The 19,219-nt window shown below is 43.5% G+C and overlaps 1 protein-coding gene across 2 annotated transcripts in view; it reads right to left on the minus strand.

Moving 5' to 3' along the window:
• PAPPA2 (pappalysin 2) overlaps positions 1–19,219 on the minus strand; it is a gene marked incomplete at both ends in the record, with an annotated part of 217,242 nt that overhangs the window by 60,602 nt on the left and 137,421 nt on the right. The window contains 3 exons of one of the 2 annotated variants that reach the window (XM_081025226.1): positions 1,705–1,918; positions 3,103–3,277; positions 6,794–6,965. In XM_081025226.1, coding sequence (XP_080881352.1) covers positions 1,705–1,918; positions 3,103–3,277; positions 6,794–6,965 — 561 coding nt within the window. Of the gene's footprint in view, positions 1–1,704; positions 1,919–3,102; positions 3,281–6,793; positions 6,966–19,219 lie in introns of both variants that reach the window. The other variant, XM_081025225.1, reaches the window with a different exon arrangement.

Consider the following 19,219-nt stretch of genomic DNA (forward strand, 5'->3'; position numbering starts at 1 on the left):
GCTCTGCAGACACCTGAGATGGGTTCAGGTAAGTGAAAATGAAGGCAAGAAGAGAAAGGAAAAAAGCAGCTTTCAGGCTAGTTGTAAGACCATCCCCACTTCAAGGTGGCACCGCACTATGCAAATTAATCTAGATGCTATGAAAATCACATGCAAATATGTTTCAGTTGTCAAAAGCTATGCAGGTTAACTAGACCTGCTAGAATCTACTGAACCAGAGTGCTGCCTCCTATAAATGTTTCATGAGTATCATTCATGTTCCAAATCATCCTGACTTTTGTCTTGGGCTAGGAGGGGGAAAGGGGGCTTGCCTCTCCCCCCTCTCAGCTGTGAGCCTGGGCCTTTTCTGGAGTGTTAGGCCCTGGGTGAAGCCAGGCTCAATCGCCCCGTGTTAAGATGGCTGGGTATTGACCAGAGAAGGGTGAATATGAACCAGAGAGTAAGTCTCCAGATTTTCTTCTGCTCCCTTAGGGAATTCTCACTTACAAGTCAAGTCTGTGTCTCCTGCCATCATCGATAAATCTCTGGCTGGGATTTATAGTTTAAAAAAAAAAAATCTTAAAAAAATCACCTACTATGGTTAGACTTTTAATGAAGTCCTGGGAAAGAAATGAATCTGATTTTCTCCTGTACTGACATAATTTATGGCAGGGAAAGAAGAGCTACTATTTACTGAGTACAAGGAGTTTCCTTTTCTGAAAGCTTTTTGTTTGTTCAGAAAAGGGTTCTTTTTCTGAAACCATTTATTGAGCAACTGGCACAAGGCAGGCATTAGGCTGGATATGTGTTATCTCAGCTAATCCCCCTCCCCCAACACTGATTTGGGCAATATCCCCAATTTACATAGGAGCCGGAGACCCAAAGAGTGAAGTACCTTTGCTTGAGCTTACTGAGCGGATAAAAGGGGGGATAACTGGGATTCGAACCTCAGCGTGACTGTCTTCAAAGCCCTTCCTCTTAAATATGCTGTAAAGCTTTTCTGATCCACCACACTTTCAGAAGAAAGGCAGCACCCTGATTTCTGGGAGTATGTACACAAAAGCCCAGGAAGAAGAAAGCAGAGACTAATAACAACACTAATAGCAAATACAGACTGAGTTTTTTGCTACAAAAATAAGTTTACTAAATCTTATGCTTGATATACATTAACTTATGGAGCCCCCACATCAGCCCTACCAGGTAGGTATTATTACTTTTATCCTCATTGTACATCTGAGGAAGACTGAGGCAGAAAAAGAACCCTTCCCAGCATCACACAGTCTGAACTGGGGAACAGCCCAGGCCGTTTCTCCCAGAGCCACCATCATAAGCCCCCAACTGTCCTCACGAGGATGTTCCCACACACAGTTGGATGTGGGGAACAAGTGTAATACTTGGGGAGCTCCTAACACTTACTTTAAAAGACAATGACAGTTAGGGCAGAGATTCTTTTAGAAAGTACCTAGGTGAGACTGCAGGATCTCTTATGGAAAAGAATATCTTTACAGAAAGCACCGTAGGTTAACCTGCCTGTCATGAGTGGGGAATACACCTATGCAGGTAGAGAGAGATGATACAGAAAATCAAACAAACACAACAAGCAATGAACAACCTTGAAGGTCTTAATATTATGCCCCCCAAAATGGTCTGGGATTTACCAAGAGGGAATTGGAACAAGGTGCGAGTGTAGCGAGAACGGCAAGGACCAGCGACGATCCAACTTACTTCCTGACTTTACTCTCCGTACTTCCCGCCGCGTAGTAGCCCGGTTTGCATTCGTATCTGCAGATGGAGCCCACATCATGGTGGCCCTGCAGGCAGCGTGGCAGCAGCCAGTCGGCGTTCGGGATAACAGGGGGAGCGTCACACTCCAGCTTGCAGTAGGCTTCGGGGAGAGACCAGAGCCCATCTTCAAGACAGGTCAGCCATGGGCTCAGTCCTGACTCCAGGAAAGAGAAGCACAGGGTGCTTAGAATAGAGAGTCCAGAGGTACGACAGGAGCGGAAAGAACCCACACCTGACAACATGTTGGAATTCTTAGAGAGTGCATTATTCTTTGTTAGGCAACTTCTCTAAACTCTCAGGCCAGCTGTTTCATCTATATTTTTACCCGGAGAACATCCAATGTGACCTATTATACAGAATAGAGGTCAGATAACTATTTCTTGATGGGCTAATAACAAAATAATTACCTCGCTTCCTAACTACAAATAATAAAAATATAGCAATGACAGTATCCTGGAAAGCATTATAATAATAATAATAATAATAGATTACCCTTTTATAGTGCTTGTTATATGCTCTGTTCTAAGCATTTTACACGTATTAACTTGTGTAAATTTCAAATCTTAAGCAACCCTATGAAACAGATACCATTATTACCCCCTGTTTTGCAGGTGAGGAAATTGGGTTTAGGTAACTTGCCCAAACTAGGAAGAGGCAGAGGCAGGGGTTGAACTCAGGCAAAGCTCGCTGTTTAAACACCACAGCATATGTCTATATGGTTTCTCCAGGTTGCAATGCGTGGACTTCCCAGAGGCGCATCACCAGCCCACCCCAGACCTTTTCAATCCAGGTCTGTCAGCATGTGGCTCAGGAAGTTGTGTTTCTAACACACCATTGTTAGGCATACCGAAGTCTGAGAAGAGGTAAAGAGCAGGGTGTGGGGTCAGTCACAGCCGGTCCCTCCTCGTCTTCTAACTGGCAGCACCGCCAGGAAGGAGTCTTATAACTGCGTTCTTGTGTATAAAATAGAACTAAAGCATCTAACTCGTAGGATGGTTATAAACATTTAATTAAAAAGGTGCTTGATCAAGTGTATCTTTACTATCATTATTATCAGGAAGCTGTCTGTTGGCTTGACTCTGGAGGACCTACAATCAAATAAAAACTGGGGAAATTCTTAATTTTTTTCGTGAATGAGTTCCTGAGCCAGCGCTAATTCCAGGTCGTGGAGACAAAGAATGGTGTTGGGCTGGGGACTTCGGTGGTATTACCAGAAGAGGGTGGCACAGCAGAGCAAACGGGAAGAGTACCGGGGCGAAGGAAAGATCCCCAAAGCACCCCCAAAGAGAGGGGGACTGAAGGGAACCCGCATATCCTTCCCAGTTGGACACACAATACCTTGAAGCTTGGCTGGTGGGATGCAGGATACTGAGCAGCGTTTCCGAAAGTCTGTTCCCTCTGAGCAGGAGAAGGTTGCGTAGTTCACTAAGGACGGGTCGGGAATGCCACAGTCGAGGGGCGTACAGCCCACGGCCCGGTCCCAGTGCCCAGAGGAACACGTGAGCAGAATGTCCTTCTAGAAACAGAATTTTCCTCCGTCACAGATATATAGAAAGGCTTATCGGGACAGTTTCCCCGTGATTATTTGTGCAAACATTCCAAACAGGTAAACCCTCTTTTGCCTTTCTCCGTCTTTATGCTTTATTGTCTGAATAGGCAGTCTCACAATACCCAGGTATGCTGCGGGTGGAAGGTGCCTGTTTGTGTGAGAGAATCATTAAATGGAGATACTCCTCCAGCCAGCTCTTGGCTGCCCTCCTGATTGGTTCTCTACCCTTGTTCACCCTGCTCTGTGCCCAGGGACGCTGGTCCCTGTGGCTTTCATACCTCTGACTCGGGCTTGGGTTCAGCCCCCAGGACACACTAGGAGGAGACTGGAGAGGCAGGGAGGAAAGGGAGGTCAGGGTGCTTATTCCTCCTGCTCCCTCCCTAGGGGATGGCTGCAGGCTGGCTCCATCCTTTGGCAGACCTTCCCACACAGCTCCTGTGCTCACTTCCGGTGGGGTCTCTAACTGCTCCCCACAGTAACATTCCAGGCTTAGGGGTGACGACCGAGCTCCTTCACCCTGGGTACTGCACCATCTCCTTGGAACTTCCCTATATCCTGCCACCACCTTTATAAGTCATCCCCTTACTAAATTCTCTCAAATTGCCCACTTTCAAGCATGTCATCTGTTTCCTGCTCAGACCCTTACTGATAAGCAGACTGATAGTGTGACTGAATTTCATCACCTCCAATGAGAATGGTGCATGATATCTAAGAACAGCTGAAGCACCTTCCAAACGAGGCACCTTCCAAACTTTGTGATTAAATGTGAGAGATTCCAGCCATTTCCCTGGGCCTTTCCTTCCTGAAGGGCAGCCCTCAAGTTCATCACCACTAAACAAATGAAGAGATGTTTATTAAGCACCTGGAAGGGCCAGGTTCTGCACCAGGTTTAGAGGAACAAGACACTGGTAAGGAGCTAATAATCTACCAGCAGAATGAATCGCAGATGAAGGAGTGGCTCAGAAAACATCTGAAGGGGGAAGAATGTAAAGAAGGGGAGAGAGAGAGAGATACAAAGGAAGGAAAGGAAGAAGGAAAGGAAAATGCAAGAGATACACTTTTCGTTGTTATATCCTACCCCCTTCCACAACAATTTGAGAGAATATTAAGAATGCAAATGATAAAATGAAAGAAATAGGAAACGGGGACCAAAACCACAGAAAATATAAATATATAAAGAATACAGCAATATTGTGTGTGTGTATGTGTGTGTGTGTGTGTGTGTGTGTGTGTGTGTGTGTGTGCTTGTTCTGCAGTAGTGAGACAGCTCTATGGGGGCTGGGAGAGGGACTGCCCATCCTTGGACAGGAGGGAACATGTAGGGAGAGGTTCACAGAGTAGGTGACACAGGAATTGGCCTTTGAAAGATGAGTGGGACCTCCCAGTAGCAGAGGGGAAAGTGGGGGAAGAAAGTGTTCAGGGTGTGGGGAACAGAATGAGCAGGGACTGAGAGACCTGGAAGCTCATAGCTTGTTTGGGAAAAAGCACAGCAGTCACTCTAGCCAATAGGTTACCAAAGGTCAGAGAGGGTGGGGGTGAATTTGTGACTCAGCTGGCCATCCCGCCAGGAGACCACAGTGGCCAAAGCCTAAGGTAAAATGACTGGTGAAGCACCTGTCACCCCTGATACTCACTGCTTCCCAGTGTTTCCCTGTTCCCGGCCAGAGGGACCCAATTCAAAGCCAGACAGACACATTTTTCTGTTTAGTTTCAGTGCCTGTGTCAACAAAAAGCAAATATCCCCACTGTCTTGTGATCACTAGCCGGGATTGTATAATTTCCTTAGTGGGGCCAGCGTCGGGTGACACGAGTGCTCAGGTCATCTGGAGAGCTGACTCCACCATATGGTTGGGGAAGAGTGAGCTCCCACCTTCCTCCCCCCAACCCAGATTCTGCCCCTTACACACTTATCACAGCCTGAGAGCCTGGCTCAAACCACGATGATCACATAAAAAAAATCTCTCTCAAATGCTGCATATATCGCCTGGTTTTTCTCCTGGCTTCATGAAGTATTGTCCGTTTCTGTCTGGAATTTGCTCCTAATTTTAATGCATTATAAACACTGTCTTTTCTTCTCTCCCTTTCTTTATTTATCATACAAATGCATTCAGTCCCCATGTTTTTTGTTTGTTGGTGTTGTTCTTTTTCATTTTTTCTGTCTCTTTTCTAATGCAAATGAAGCTGGGTTAAAAACAGGTAGGTGATAAGAGCTCCGCATTTCCACCAAAGCCTCTTAGACCAAGGATGGATGCCTCCAGGTATATTAAAACTGTTTGTCTCTACACAAAACCTAAGCCATCTGAAACCAAAGATTGTGTCTTTAAATTCTATCTCTAAGCAAGTGGAAATCTCCCATGGACCCACAACCTCCTAAGCAGTTCACTGGTACAAGATGAAAAAAAAAAAATCTGACCGTACAAACCATTCATATCTACCAGTCATACTCCCACTCTTTCCTCATGCCACATCTTCCTGGGTCTCTCCTAAAGTACCATTATCTCTTGCCTAATGCATCCTTTCTTTATCTTACGATCTTGTTTTCTAATGGCAGATTTCAAGTTTAAATTGCTCTGTTCTGTAGACAACTGAAAGCTCTCTAAAGGAAAGAGGGAAAACAAAATTTTGGGTTTAGAAGACATCCTCTTGCTCAGAATAATGGCCGCTTAATAGAGTGTCATGAGCCTGTCATTTTGCTAGAAACTTTTAAATTATTTCTAGTCTTCATAATAACTCAAATGACATAAATACTTCTGTTCTAATTATTTTACAAATGTAGAAACAAACTTAAAGAGGTTAGTCTCTTTTGCTTATTTGTTTGTTTGTTTTTACCTAAAAATCACACACCTAATACACAGTAGAGCCAAAATTTCATTCCAGGTCTGTCTCCCGAGCCATGTTCTTAAGTAATAAGTTCTACCACCTCCAAATCACCTTGAAATCCTGGAAATGGTGCTGTGGTAGCTTGTAGAAACTTGGAAAATTCAGTCAAAGCTAGGATCATGCTAGAATCCCCACCTCAGTAACAGAGGGAAGAAATGCAGACTCTTTTTCTTCGGCCTTGTTGTAAGAAGGACTGGGGGTCGGACAATGAAGCGCAGACAAGCTGACGGCAACCTATCTTGACTGCAAATTGTGGGTGAAGCTAAACTGTGGCATTCTCATCCTGAAGGCAAAGGTGGGGACCGTGTTTTCTGACAGGAAGACCAGAACACGGGAGCAGAATGGAATAAGCATTTCAATCTACCGCTGCCCTGGAGAGAAACTGACACCCGAGGTAATGGGACCTGCCCATGCTCAGATGCTCCTTTCTATAAAGCCATTTCTATAAAGCCATGCTTCTCCTTCCTCGTTCGAGTCCTCACTGTTCCTTTCAAATGACTTAAAAAAACACTTGCCCTTCCACGATCGGACCAGGAGAGGAGCATGAGAACCTTCCCTCCCCAGGAGCTTGGTCCCGATGACCGTGGGTTTCCAACTCACCTTCAAGGGCCTGAGGTACTGCCCATTGCTGAGCTGAAGGGCAAATCCCCTTTGACAGGTGATAGCGCACTTCATGTGACCTGGGCCTTCAGAGGTACAGTTCACCACCTCCGCGTGATCAAGCAGCAATGGGGCACAGCTGCCCTGCTCCCCACAGGGCTGGTGAACACAGCTGGGGATGACAGAAACAGAAGCATCTTAGACTGAAACGGAACAAACAGGCAGCAGCACAGACTGCAGCTCCTTCTAGAAAGTGCCTCTAAACCAGAGAGAACAATTTTATTCCAAAACCTACGTTAAACTTACCACCTCCTTCTATACGACCTGGAACCATGCAACATAAGATAAATAAGAACAGAATCAGCTACTGAGTGATGAGTAGCTGACTTTCTGTGGCGCTTCCAAGAGGACAAAAGGGTGATGAGACAAGGCAGAGGGCATGTCCCCAAAGCTCTGGATGGCCTCAGAAGTGAACAGATTAGAAGGTAATCCTCAAAATAGTTAATAACCAGTACGGCTGGGCCCCAGACAATCAGAACAGACCCAGGACAAAGGTCAGGAGTGATTCTGGGGTGGGGGCAAGTAGGGCTCTGGTTGTGTCAGCCATTAACCTTTTAGTTGTTTGGTCACAGATTCGTCCCAGGAGGGCCCGTATGAAGGGTCTGTGTATCTGAGATGGCAGAAAAGGCAACATTTTCTTACTGATGGGTATGGAATATTTTCGACAACAAGCAAAGCAGTACACACCACTGATAGTAGCACTAGATCAGAAATCAAGCCCACGAGAAGAGGAAACACATATACTAGTTGCTGCCACATGCCTGGTACTGCTCTTCCAGGACATCAGAGGAGGACTGCTGCCTGATCTCCAGGGCCGATCAACCAAGAGCGCCCCACGGTTCAGGGAGACTCGGCCGGGGCCATGATAGCAACAGACATGTGACAGAGCAAGGGGAGTTACTCCTTTGTCACCAAGGCAGAACCATAAAGGCTAACAATTTAGAGCACTGGGCCCAGGTGGTTGAATTTAAATCCTGGCTCCACTGTTTACTACGAGTGTAATTTGCTTGAGTTCCTCCTCCCCCCATAGGATAAGGATAATAATGATACACATCCCACAGGGATATTGTTGTTCCTGCTCCCCAGCACATGGCCCAAGTCCTACCCTCAGTGGCCTGTTTCCTGTTAGCCACCCACACTTTTTGATTTTTCCACTTCTGTACCTTTGCGCAATTTACTGAGATTTCTAAAAGGCCTTCGTTCTTCAAGAAGCCCCATCCAGATATCTTCCTCCTTTGAACCTCCCAGGGAAATTTAAAAAGATAACGCCCTTCTAATGCTTCTTTTACTCTACCTTGTATTATAATCATGTATGTACATGTGCTTGTTTGTTAGTTAATTAAGTTATGTGTCCTTTGGTACACGAAGCAATTAGTGTCTAAGTATCTCCTACATGCTGAACATTCCAGCCAGATTATAAACTTCTTGAAGACAAATACGCTTACCCACTTTTGTATTTACCATATACCTTGCTGCATAGATACGATAAAAATTCGATGGATTAAATTTGTTCGTATTACAGACAACAAAGTAAGTCAATGGCTATCAAAATGGGACTCACTCCATGAAGCCTGATGGAGGGAGAAATACATGAGTTGGGGGAAAGGGGTGGTATTGTATAAACTCCCCCAAACGCAACGCTGATAACTGCATGTGCAAAACAGGATATACATCTTTATCTCTGAGTCTCTATTCGACCTATCTGGATAAGGGATCTGAAACCTAACTCTTCTTCATGGGATGAAATCAGAACACGTCCTTAGTAACGCTAAAAAGCTCCAAGTGCCATACATGCTACATGTTCTGCGGTCCACAAAATGCAGTATTTCTTCATCATGTTAAACAGAGAGGATTGGGAAACAGAGTCATTAACAGTTGTGGTCCATGTCAGCATATTGCCAAGAAATTAAGGTGAAATAATAGCACGTGCTTTTTTCAGCGACTCCATCCAATGATACCGTGTCATCATTGAGGAGAAAAACATACTCAGACACAACACAAGGACTCTGAATGAGCCTCCTTCCATCAGGATGGGGTTCCATGAACTACTGTTGCTATGACTCCCAGTGTGAGAAGTCCGTCTAGCACTGGCAGCAAGGGAGGAAGAGTGAGAGCACAGAGGAAAGGCAAAGTGGCATGAATAAGACCAAGACCAAAAAAAAGAAAGAAAGAAAGAGAGAGAGAGAGAGAGAGAGAGAGAGAGAGAGAGAGAGAGAGAGAGAGAGAGAGAGAGAAAGAAAGAAAGAAAGAAACCACCAAACCCAGACCTGTTTATGAAGTGAGAAATGATTTTAGGGCAGCTGCTGCAAATTCTTTCACTAGCTTATATTTCCATTTGCTTCCTTTTTAAGGAATTTGTTTTACGAGGACGGTGTTTGTCAGGTCGTTAGCTTCTGATGGCATCTGGTACCAATTGTAGACTTTTCTCCCTCACACCTCAACCCCAAACCCCCTTTTGCGTTTCTCTTCCACTACAAACACTGCGTTTCTGAGTGAAGTTGTGCTCTCCATTTTCCCACCCTCCCGATGCATTCTCCTCTCCACCTAAAGCTACATACGTTCAGATATCATCAAGATCATGCTAATAGTGAACATAATTAGTCTTTAAACGTCTCAAAAGCTTTCTTCTTATGATTCAGACAAATGGTAAGGACAATGGCAGCCTGAAGACTTACAATGCCCCAGAGAGGTGGGAAGTCAGGTATTTGTCTTGGTTTGACATGCAAGGAAATGAAAGCTGTTTGGAGACTGGCTGGAGGCCACACAGAGAGTCGGAGGAAAATCCTCAGGCTGGATCTCAGAGCCCTCAGTCTCAGGGCCAGTCCAGACCACGAGGCCATCTCCCTGGGGAGAGGCTGCTCTCCTGTTGCTTTCTTCTCAATTCAAAAGCTAGCAGTTTAGGTCAGGGGAAGCCAAGAAGCCTCTCAGCAGTGTAGCCGGGGGATACTATAGAATATTAACGGCCTGTCTTCACTTTGAGCAGTTTTCTCGAATGATAGCAAATCAAACTGGCTCTATTTGTCCAGCTGCTGCAGTTCCCAAGATGCCCTGCTAAGTGTGCTTCTTCCTTTGGCAACAGCTCCTCACCCTTCCACCCGTTTTTTCCAGATCTTTCCTCACACCTCATCACAATGTGTTCTCAGGTAAGGATACGATGAACCCAGTCAGATGTGATTCACAGGTATTTCCATTTTAGCAGGAGACAAAGTTTGAAGCCAAAGGAATGAGTTTTTCATGACAGAATTTTGAGTCAGTAGGGCCTTAGAAATCACACTCTGTAGACGGCTACCTACCCATAATCCTAACTTCTCTCTTTGTCTCTCCATGTCTCTGGATAAGCTTCTACTCTCTCTTCTGGTCCTCACTCCCCAAAGTCATTACTGTTTGAGGGTTTTGAAAAATGCCTTGGACTGAAGAATCCCTGTTCAGAATGCATTTTAATCCTAGGCTGGCTCCTCTGTATATAATGTGCTTGTGGTCGCCCAGGCAGAATCCTCACACCATCCTGCTGTAATGATGTGTGTGACTTTGGTGTTTGGTTCTGTAAGTGATGCCCGTACTTGGGAAATCTTTGTTGGCAAAATGCCATACAGGGGTGACCTTCATATGTCGTGAGGCAGGCTTTCTCAACCACAGTGATTTTTTTTTTTTTTTTTTTTTTTAAGTTTCAATGCTTTTGATGCTCTCCAGGAGGGAAACCCAGCACCATCCAGGTCTGGATATGTATAAGCTAAAATAATATATCAATACATTCCATAGGCTGAGACTATAAAATAACAAGACTGATTCCAGGAGAAACTGGCCCCATGCTTGATCAGTATGCTCTAATATAGTAGGCACAAATTATCATGTAGAAGCCATAGGATAGAGCAAAAGCATAAAACATTTCCCCTATTCTGAAGAAACTTTCAAAGTAGCCGAAGAGAAAAAAATAACTAAATCATGTGTTACTGATTATAAATTTATGGTTGTTTCAGAGAAAGTTTTATCAGTGAGTATGATTTGATCTCAATGAATAAATAGGATTTGGAAAGGCAAAACAGATATCCTGGAACGTTACCTCTGATGTTTTACAGACAGGCGGCACTCTGAAAACTGAGCCCAAATTCACCATTTCCTCCCTACCACTAAGAACTGAAACAAAAAAAAAGAAATTAACTGAAGAAAATTCAGTATGGGTGGGTCTCTCAAATTTTGACTAACAAATTTAGGGAACTTATATTGAAAGGAGTCAACATCTATATTTAAAGATAGACTAAGAGGCAAATTCCCAAAGATCTCCACCTTTTGGTGGTGGGTGAGGAACAAGGTAAGGCTGACACCAGAAAGCAGATACTCTGCGGAGGGAGTGGACAGACCCACTACCAAACCTGTCTTGAGCTGCCTCCCAGGGCATGCCAAACCAGGCACCTCTTTTTAGTTTTCCATTCCTTGAGGCTCCTAGAGGGAAGTTGGCCAAGCTTTCAGCCAAGGCCCACATTTGGGAAACTGGGTATTTCCTGATGAATGTGCGAAGTCCTGGCCTGTCTGCCCACAACTTCCCCACCGTATTGGTCCAAGGTTCCCCTAAGGTCTGAGCTACCCTGGAGGAATTTCAGAAAGCTAACACAGTATTCCAGAGTCAATCAGAAACAATTATGTTTCTCCACGTGAAGGTTGATGGAAGACCCCATTTCTTAAATATAACTGCTGACCTTTAGCAATGATGTTAAAGGAATCACAACTTATTAAAACTGAAATGGACCTTAAAGGTCATTCAACCCAAATTCCTCTTTTTAGAGATAAGGAAACTGAGACCAAAAGAAACAATGGGATTTCTAGCACACTAAGATTACACTATCATAACAAAGACGCATTTAATTTTGGCTCAAACTCAAAATCAGGATGACATCAGCTCATGAATTTTTCTAGTCAGTATCCCATCATCCTCAGGCAGCCAGAAAAGGCTGACCACAGTTTGATATCTGGAATCTAGGCTAGTTTAGGAGAAACTGTCTAGCATCTGTACTATACGTTTTGAGAAACAGCATGGTGTAATGCCGAAGGGAGTCTAACTCATGTGACCTGGGTTCAGGTCTTGACTGCCCTCTGCTTATCTCTTAAACCTTGGTTAAGTCTCTTATAACCACTCTGACCCTCTGTCTGCAAATTTGTGAAATGATGGGGTTGAACTAGGTTCTCTCGAAGATCCCTTCCAGCTCTAACATGGTATTTATTTTCATAGATGAGGTGACAGTGGTATTAGGGTGGGAGTTCAGAAAACCCATGAATGGGCAGGATGTGGTGGAGAACCCAAGAAGGAGTTTCACACAATCTTTCTTGCCCAGTGTAAGTTTTTGCTTAATGTCCCAACTTTCCAGTTGTTTAGTTGAACACAATATTGTAATTCATTTATCCAAGAAGTGCCACCATTGACCAAAGAGCAATGCCAGTGGTTTGTGTAGAAACAGCTCTTTTAAGGTTAAATAGTAAAAGAGGATCAGATTTCTCTCCATTCCCCCACTGTGTTTTATTGATTCTTATTGAAATAAGAGGGTGTGGGCTAAGAAGGAATGTATGCTCTGGATTTGGCAGCAGATGGAAGTAGGATGGATGGAATCTAGAGTGGACTGGAAGAGACGGAGTCCTCATTAATCTTTCCACCACCAACAGCAAAACCAAATAATAATAATAGCATCCATCCTTAGAGAGCTTTGCTGCTTCTCCAAAACAATACAAAAAGGGGTGGTCTCGGCTCTGGCTCCCCATTTTGCCTTCTGGCCCCCTCTTTGTTCTATAGGACATGAACCATCAGCCTTCTCAGGCAGAACAATGCTGGTACTTTGAGGATCAGACTGACTGGGAGGGGAAAATTAATTCAAGTGCTGCTCTGAAGATTCTCATCTGAGAAAAACAGAGGAATCTCAGTAGTAACTCTGATTCTTTCCTCACATGACTGAGACATGATGAATTACTGCACAAAGCAGACTTCTCCTTCCATCCCTGTATCCTGGGAAAGCGGAAGTTTCCCCCCACCCTCTATCGAAGTCTCTGTCCCGAAGTTGGCTCCTCAAAATATTCATGTTTGGAGACGCCGGACTCTTTCTAGAAGGTGACCTAGTTGTAAGTTCCGGATTGGACTCTGGTGGCCCCAGGACTGGCTAATTTGCTCTGCTCATTTCTAATTCTGGGCAGAGTTGTTACCATGCCTGGCTGTAACACTAGAAGTCCCATCCAAATGCCCCTTGTCCTGCTAAAGAAAAACAGATTTACATCACACGGCCAAAAGCACTTCCTTTCAAAGGCCTGTCTCACCAAGTTTCAAAACCCATAGTTTTAAAGCAGATTATAAAATAGGTGGAATACCAACAAAAGAGTCAAAACAATTGCTGGCTCACGGGCAGAGAATGTGCTCCCTAGCGCTGCACCGGAAGCAGAATCACCCACTGGAAACAACTATATACATACGCTCTTTTCCTCTAGTGAGCATCTCCACGAGACGCCTTACCTAAAGAAGAGTGAACACTGGAGCCCCCACTTGACTGCATCGAGGAGTCCCTCCTACCTACTATTCATCCCTGGGCACTCATTAAACTATTCATTCAGGAGTGACACTTCCCCAGTCACATTCATAGGCCAAGCCTGGGGAATTGTGAAAACATGCAGAGTTTCGTGAGGGAACAACATAGTCCTGTGAATAAAGCTTAATGGGCCTGAGCTTCCATCTGCATCATTGCTAGAACACTACCTACAGGGCAGGAAGAAGGGGTAGATGACTTTTTTGTGGCTATACAGAAGCCATGTGTAAATTGACATCTTGAGGATTTTCAAGGCAGCACCTGGAATGACTCCCAAATTTACCTGAAATAGTAGGACCTAAAACACATGCTGGGCTTCTATGGGACTCTCCCTCTTTCCCCTTGGCTCCCTTTCCCTGTAAAGTTCCTGGACTCCCAACAGAAGCTTCACAGAGTTCCCATAAGAATGTGTCAATCCTTGGTTGACATCAGATTTGGAATATTACTCCCTTCTGTTCTTTGCTCTTCCTTGCACTCCAAGCCTTGCGACATCCGTGGCTCATTTGCTTATGGAGAAATAAAGGGTCAAAGAATGGAAGAGATTATCCCTAAATCATGTGGTGAGACGAGATAATGCAGCCAAAAGCAAGAGGCAGGGGTCTGGACTTGGGCCTTGCTGCCACTCCAGTCACCACACTTCCTGTCTCCATAGTTATGGCTACACAGAACCAGACATGGCCTGAGAATCATTTCAACCAGAACTTACGGTCAAATCCGTCAACAATGTCTGTATCCTTGGCAGGCTGGCAAAATGACAGAACCCTGGAGATACTGATTTGTTTCTGTTTTCTGTGCTCTCTCCACCAGCTGCCATGAATACAGACTATAAGGATAGGCCAGACCTGAGCAAAACTGGGAAGCAGGTGACATTTTAAACTCATCCCTCTTTTCAGCACCACTTTCTCTGCTTCCCACGCTCCCCCAAACTTCCCAATGCCTACACTAAATTGCATACCAGCCAGACCCTGGTCTATTTTTTGAATTTTCAATGTTCATAAGAGAATGAATACCTCTGGTTGATAACAACTGAAAACATCTTTACTTCTAATAAATAGTTATTTGTAATTTTAAAGAGACCTCTAAAGATTGTCAAGACTTGAAGAAAACAATTTCTAATAGTGGAATTTCAGATACCATTGAGGAGTCATTGTTTCAGAGTGACCGTTTGGAAACCCACCTATTCCTTAGAGGTAGACACCGACCCCAAGACCTCCTAAGCTATTTGTGCTTGTTCTCGCTTTCAACCAAAAGCTGTCACTCAACTGGTTCTCAGAATGTATCCCCCTAAGGACCATCTCAGACAGGGTCCCATTTTAATTTAATAAAGGCTTTCTCTAGAATAGTCCAGACATCCTTCAATAATCGCCTAAATGAGACCCTGCCCATGACCTTTTCTTGTTTTTCTTCTAGAACCCCATGAGAGCAAACAGTTGAAAAGACTCAAATAGCTCACTGCGTCTCCCCAAGCAGACCTGTCGTTCACCACGCCATCTGTCATCGGCCAGGACAATCACAATCCTCTCCAATGGATTCTCCTCCTTCCCCTTTATTGTATGGACAAATCATTCTGGGAAAAGGAAGTTGGGTAAGAAACCTAGGGAACAATTGAGCAGCTATAATTCTTTCCTTGCTTAAGAAACAAAAACAGACTCAACGTTAATTTGCTAAACTGCTTTCGGGAAGACGATGATCAAATGAGTAGAAATGCAATACACATTTCATTTCTATAATGCCTGTCCCAGCAGCCAGACGGAATACTTCCCATCATCCCAGAGCATTACAGGGAAACCGTCTCCTACAAATAAAAGATGAGAAGCCAAAGAATAAACAAATGCTTTAACACGTGGCCCCCAGCAAAAGGAAGGAAGGAGCCCTTCACTTTCCGAGGCTATGAAAAGGGAGGTGATCGGAATGTTGCATATAGGACAAGTAGGGGAAGGGGAGGCCTGGCCGGGTACAGGAGCCCAATCCAGGCAGAGGAGGAAGGGAAAGTGTTGGCCTTTCAAATATGAGCTCCAAATCACTGAAGTACAATAGGAATTTGTAAAGCAACAGCAATGAGACTTTCAGGGAATAATAAAGCATGAAGCAGAATGACAGGTAATAGCGATGGAATGATCCTATTACCAAGAGCAGGCTCACAAACTGATACATTAGGGATGGAATGCCAAGGCATTGAGCTGTGTTCCGGCTGCAGGCCCCAGGACTAGGGCTCAGAGGCCTTCTAACCTCACCCCAGCCCTACCTGTAACCTACGGAGTATCCAAGAAAAAAACATGTTCACAACTGAGTGCCAACATCTCCCAAGTGGAAAACAAAGCCCCTTCCTCCCAGAAACTCTCTGGGATTATTAAAGTCATAGAAGTGAAGTTCTGAGGGAAAGTTGCTTTCCTTTCTACCACATCCTTCCAGCCCACCCCACCCAACCATCAGCCCATGTCTACATTGGATTCTCCACAGACAACGGAGAGTGACCAGAAATCCTCCAAATAAGTGACTTAGTAATGAAGGCTCTGTCTGCCTGGTCAGCAGATCTACCTTTTCAAGAACAGCTTTCTCAGGCTAAAGACATCTTTCCGTCACAGCACAGGGGTGCCACCAAAAGAGGGATATGAAGAGCCAGGGTAAGTCAGCCTGAGACGGCATTAACCCTGCCTGTTATCATACTTCATAAATTGCAAACAGAAAATTATGGGTTATTTGGTGATAGCTAATTGTTGGTTCTTCTCCCTGGCTTATCTACTTTTTGCAAGCCCTGTTTCAGGAAACACAACTTGAAGAACAGAGGCTACATACAGAAAACAAAAGTGCCTGAACTAGTGTACTTGTACCTAAATTGGCATGTCTGTGTGAGCCCTGAGCATTCCAAACCAAACGAGATCTCCAATAGTCTTTGATTCCTCATTTTTAAAATCACATGATCCTCACCTTTACACAAGCATGGTTAAGAAAACATGGCAGGTATGTTAATAACGTGTATGGGCATTTTTATGTTACGTATACAAGAGTCAGAGGCGGAACTCCGATGTTATTGTAAATGTGATGTCTCCACTAGCCTAATAGTAAAGGCTTTTAATGTAAAAGGTACATTTTGTTTAAGAGTGGTTGCCTTGAATACAGAATCATACAAGAGCACACTGTGTGTATTCATTATTTTTTCTTGACTCAGACTTTATGTGTTCAGCTTAGTTTGCTTAAAGTAAATAGAAAAATGCAGATTTGTGCAGGAAAAAAAAGAAGAGAGAGAAAAGGAGAAAAATCTGGGGGTGACACTGCTCTTTCCAAAAACATTTATGTTTTTACTTAAAAAAATAATACCGTTTTGAATGGTACTATCATTTAAAAAGTTAAATCATTTTAAAATGTAGTTATCGAATTCAATGCACATTAGCCTTTTCTAAAATACTGCCTGGCAGCTAGTGAAATACACACACACATACCTTGACACACTAGCCCAAAATTGCTAAAACAATTAACTCTCAATCATCCGACATTATGAAAAGCGTCAAAACACAGATCATTTGAATAACCAAACTTTCTCACTTTTAGATTTTACATAATTTTATGAGCCTCTAGGAAACGAACTGATAATTACTGATTCAATTTCACTTTAGGGAATACTAGAGTAATGCCATTTGAACCATGGAGAATGGGGCTCTGGGGGGGCTGAGGTTTAACCAGTAGGGAAAATGAACTTGGGAATAAAATAAGGATATGGATTATTTATAAAATGCATGTCGATATCTAGACAATGGGCAGTGAGAGGACGTTCTCTGGTAGAAGACTACCTACCGAGAACTGGGGAATTTCATGAACAGGCCTTACTCCTGGAGTCATTCCTCTTTCCTCATGCTTTTTTCCGGCATGCAAATTCCTCCCATGTCTGTTGGGGTCCAAGCTGTCTAGTAAGTTGAAACTACATAAATACAGCGTGTGGCTTTGTCAGGATATGAGACTCGCACACTTAAGACACTTAACGACTCCAAGGTCTAGGCACTCGTTCAAGCAGCCCAGGCTAACGTTTTGGGGTAGACATGATCTCTGCCTCCTAGAATCCACACCCCTGGGTAATTCCCTCAACTGCAGTGTGGGTAGGACCAGTAACTTGCTTCTAACCAACTGAATATGGCAAAAATGACAGTGTCACTTCTGATGATGTCACCTACGATTGTAAGGTATTCTTGCTGAGAGACTCTCTCTCGCTGGCATTGAAGAAACAAGCTGCCATGTGTGAGCTGCCCATGGAGAGGGTTATGTGGCAAGAAGCGGAGGGAAGCTTCTGTGCAACAGCCAGCAGGAAACCAAGGCCCTCAGTCTGGCGGCCTTTTGGAACCAAATGCCAACAACCATGTGACGTGCCCAACTTAGCCTTTAGAGGAGAACCCCGTCTTGGCTGACACCTCATTGTAAACTTACACAGGACCCAGTTAAGCCCGACCTAAAATCTGGACCTCAGAAATTGAGTACAAATGTGTATTGATTTAAGCTGATAATTCCGTAGTAATAGTATTACACAGCAACAGAAATCTGATAAATACACACATAGGCAAGCCTTTCAAAATTATAGCTCCCCTTCGTGGTTTACCTGCACTTCGAAACTCCAAGACAGTGAAATATTTTTTCTCAGATTTTCTCTCCTCTGCAGAGTAAGGTATTTTTTGTTTGGGCTAGGACTCTATAAAAGCTGGGTCAAAATATCTCTTTTTCTAATGACCTCAAATCCCCTGGATTCTGCCCATAAAAGTGCCCTAATCTAGATAATTCATTTCCTGAACATTCTCCGAAGTCCAGACTGTGTTTACAATCCCACTGTTTTTCACCTACCCCATCAAAAATCACCAGTTCACCTGCATGACTTGGAGCCCACATCTACATTTCTTGGTTTCCTCAAAATAAATAAGTCATTTACATAAACACATTTAAAATATAGGTGTTCTGTAATTATTCCAGGGTCAGTTAAACTCGTTACACCAATCCAAATACAGTTTGAGGGAGGATGGTAGTATTTCTTGGACAGTAGTAGACACGGGGATATTTCTAAAACAGTTTTCCATTCATATAATAGAACTTTTCTTCACTAAAAACAAATTACTCAGATTCTAGCATTTGTGCTAATCTCAAATCAGGTGAATTTGTGTACTTTGAATCTCAGATTTTCCTCAACTGAAATATAATACTTGGCACATTGTAGGAACTTAATAAATATTTTTGAGTAACAGATAGTCTAGCTCTTTCTATATACAGAAACACACACACACACACACACACACACGAACACAACACACGACATATAGAATACTTTTACAAATCAATGTACAGTAAACTTTTCAGAAGCCTTTCTTCTACTTGGAATAAAATACAGCAATGTATATTATACCATGTGTACACACACACACACAAATACACACAAACACACAGACACATACACACTCATTGTATCAGACCTAATTTGTTATGAATCAACTCCAATTACCCACAAGGATAAAAAGGATCAGAGCACGACTATAGACAAGTGAGTGAGAAAGAATGAGAGTGAGAACAAGAGAGAGAAGAAAGAACCCAGATTTCCCCATGGGTCTTCATTTTAATATCCCACTCAATTTTAAATTAGAATACTTGGCTTTGATAAGTGATAGTTTAAGGTAAACCTCAGAACCCACTACAATTTTATATTTATGAGTATCTATTACGTGTTTTCCATCTCAATCAGAATGTGTATTTATACTGAATAAGCTAATGAGGTATTTATACTTTATGTTTGCCTTGGACTTAAAATAAGTTCAAAACATTAAAAAGAGAAAATATGCAT

Source organism: Rhinolophus hipposideros (genome assembly GCF_964194185.1).
Source record: "Rhinolophus hipposideros genome assembly, chromosome: 19".
Lineage (NCBI taxonomy): Eukaryota > Metazoa > Chordata > Mammalia > Chiroptera > Rhinolophidae > Rhinolophus > Rhinolophus hipposideros.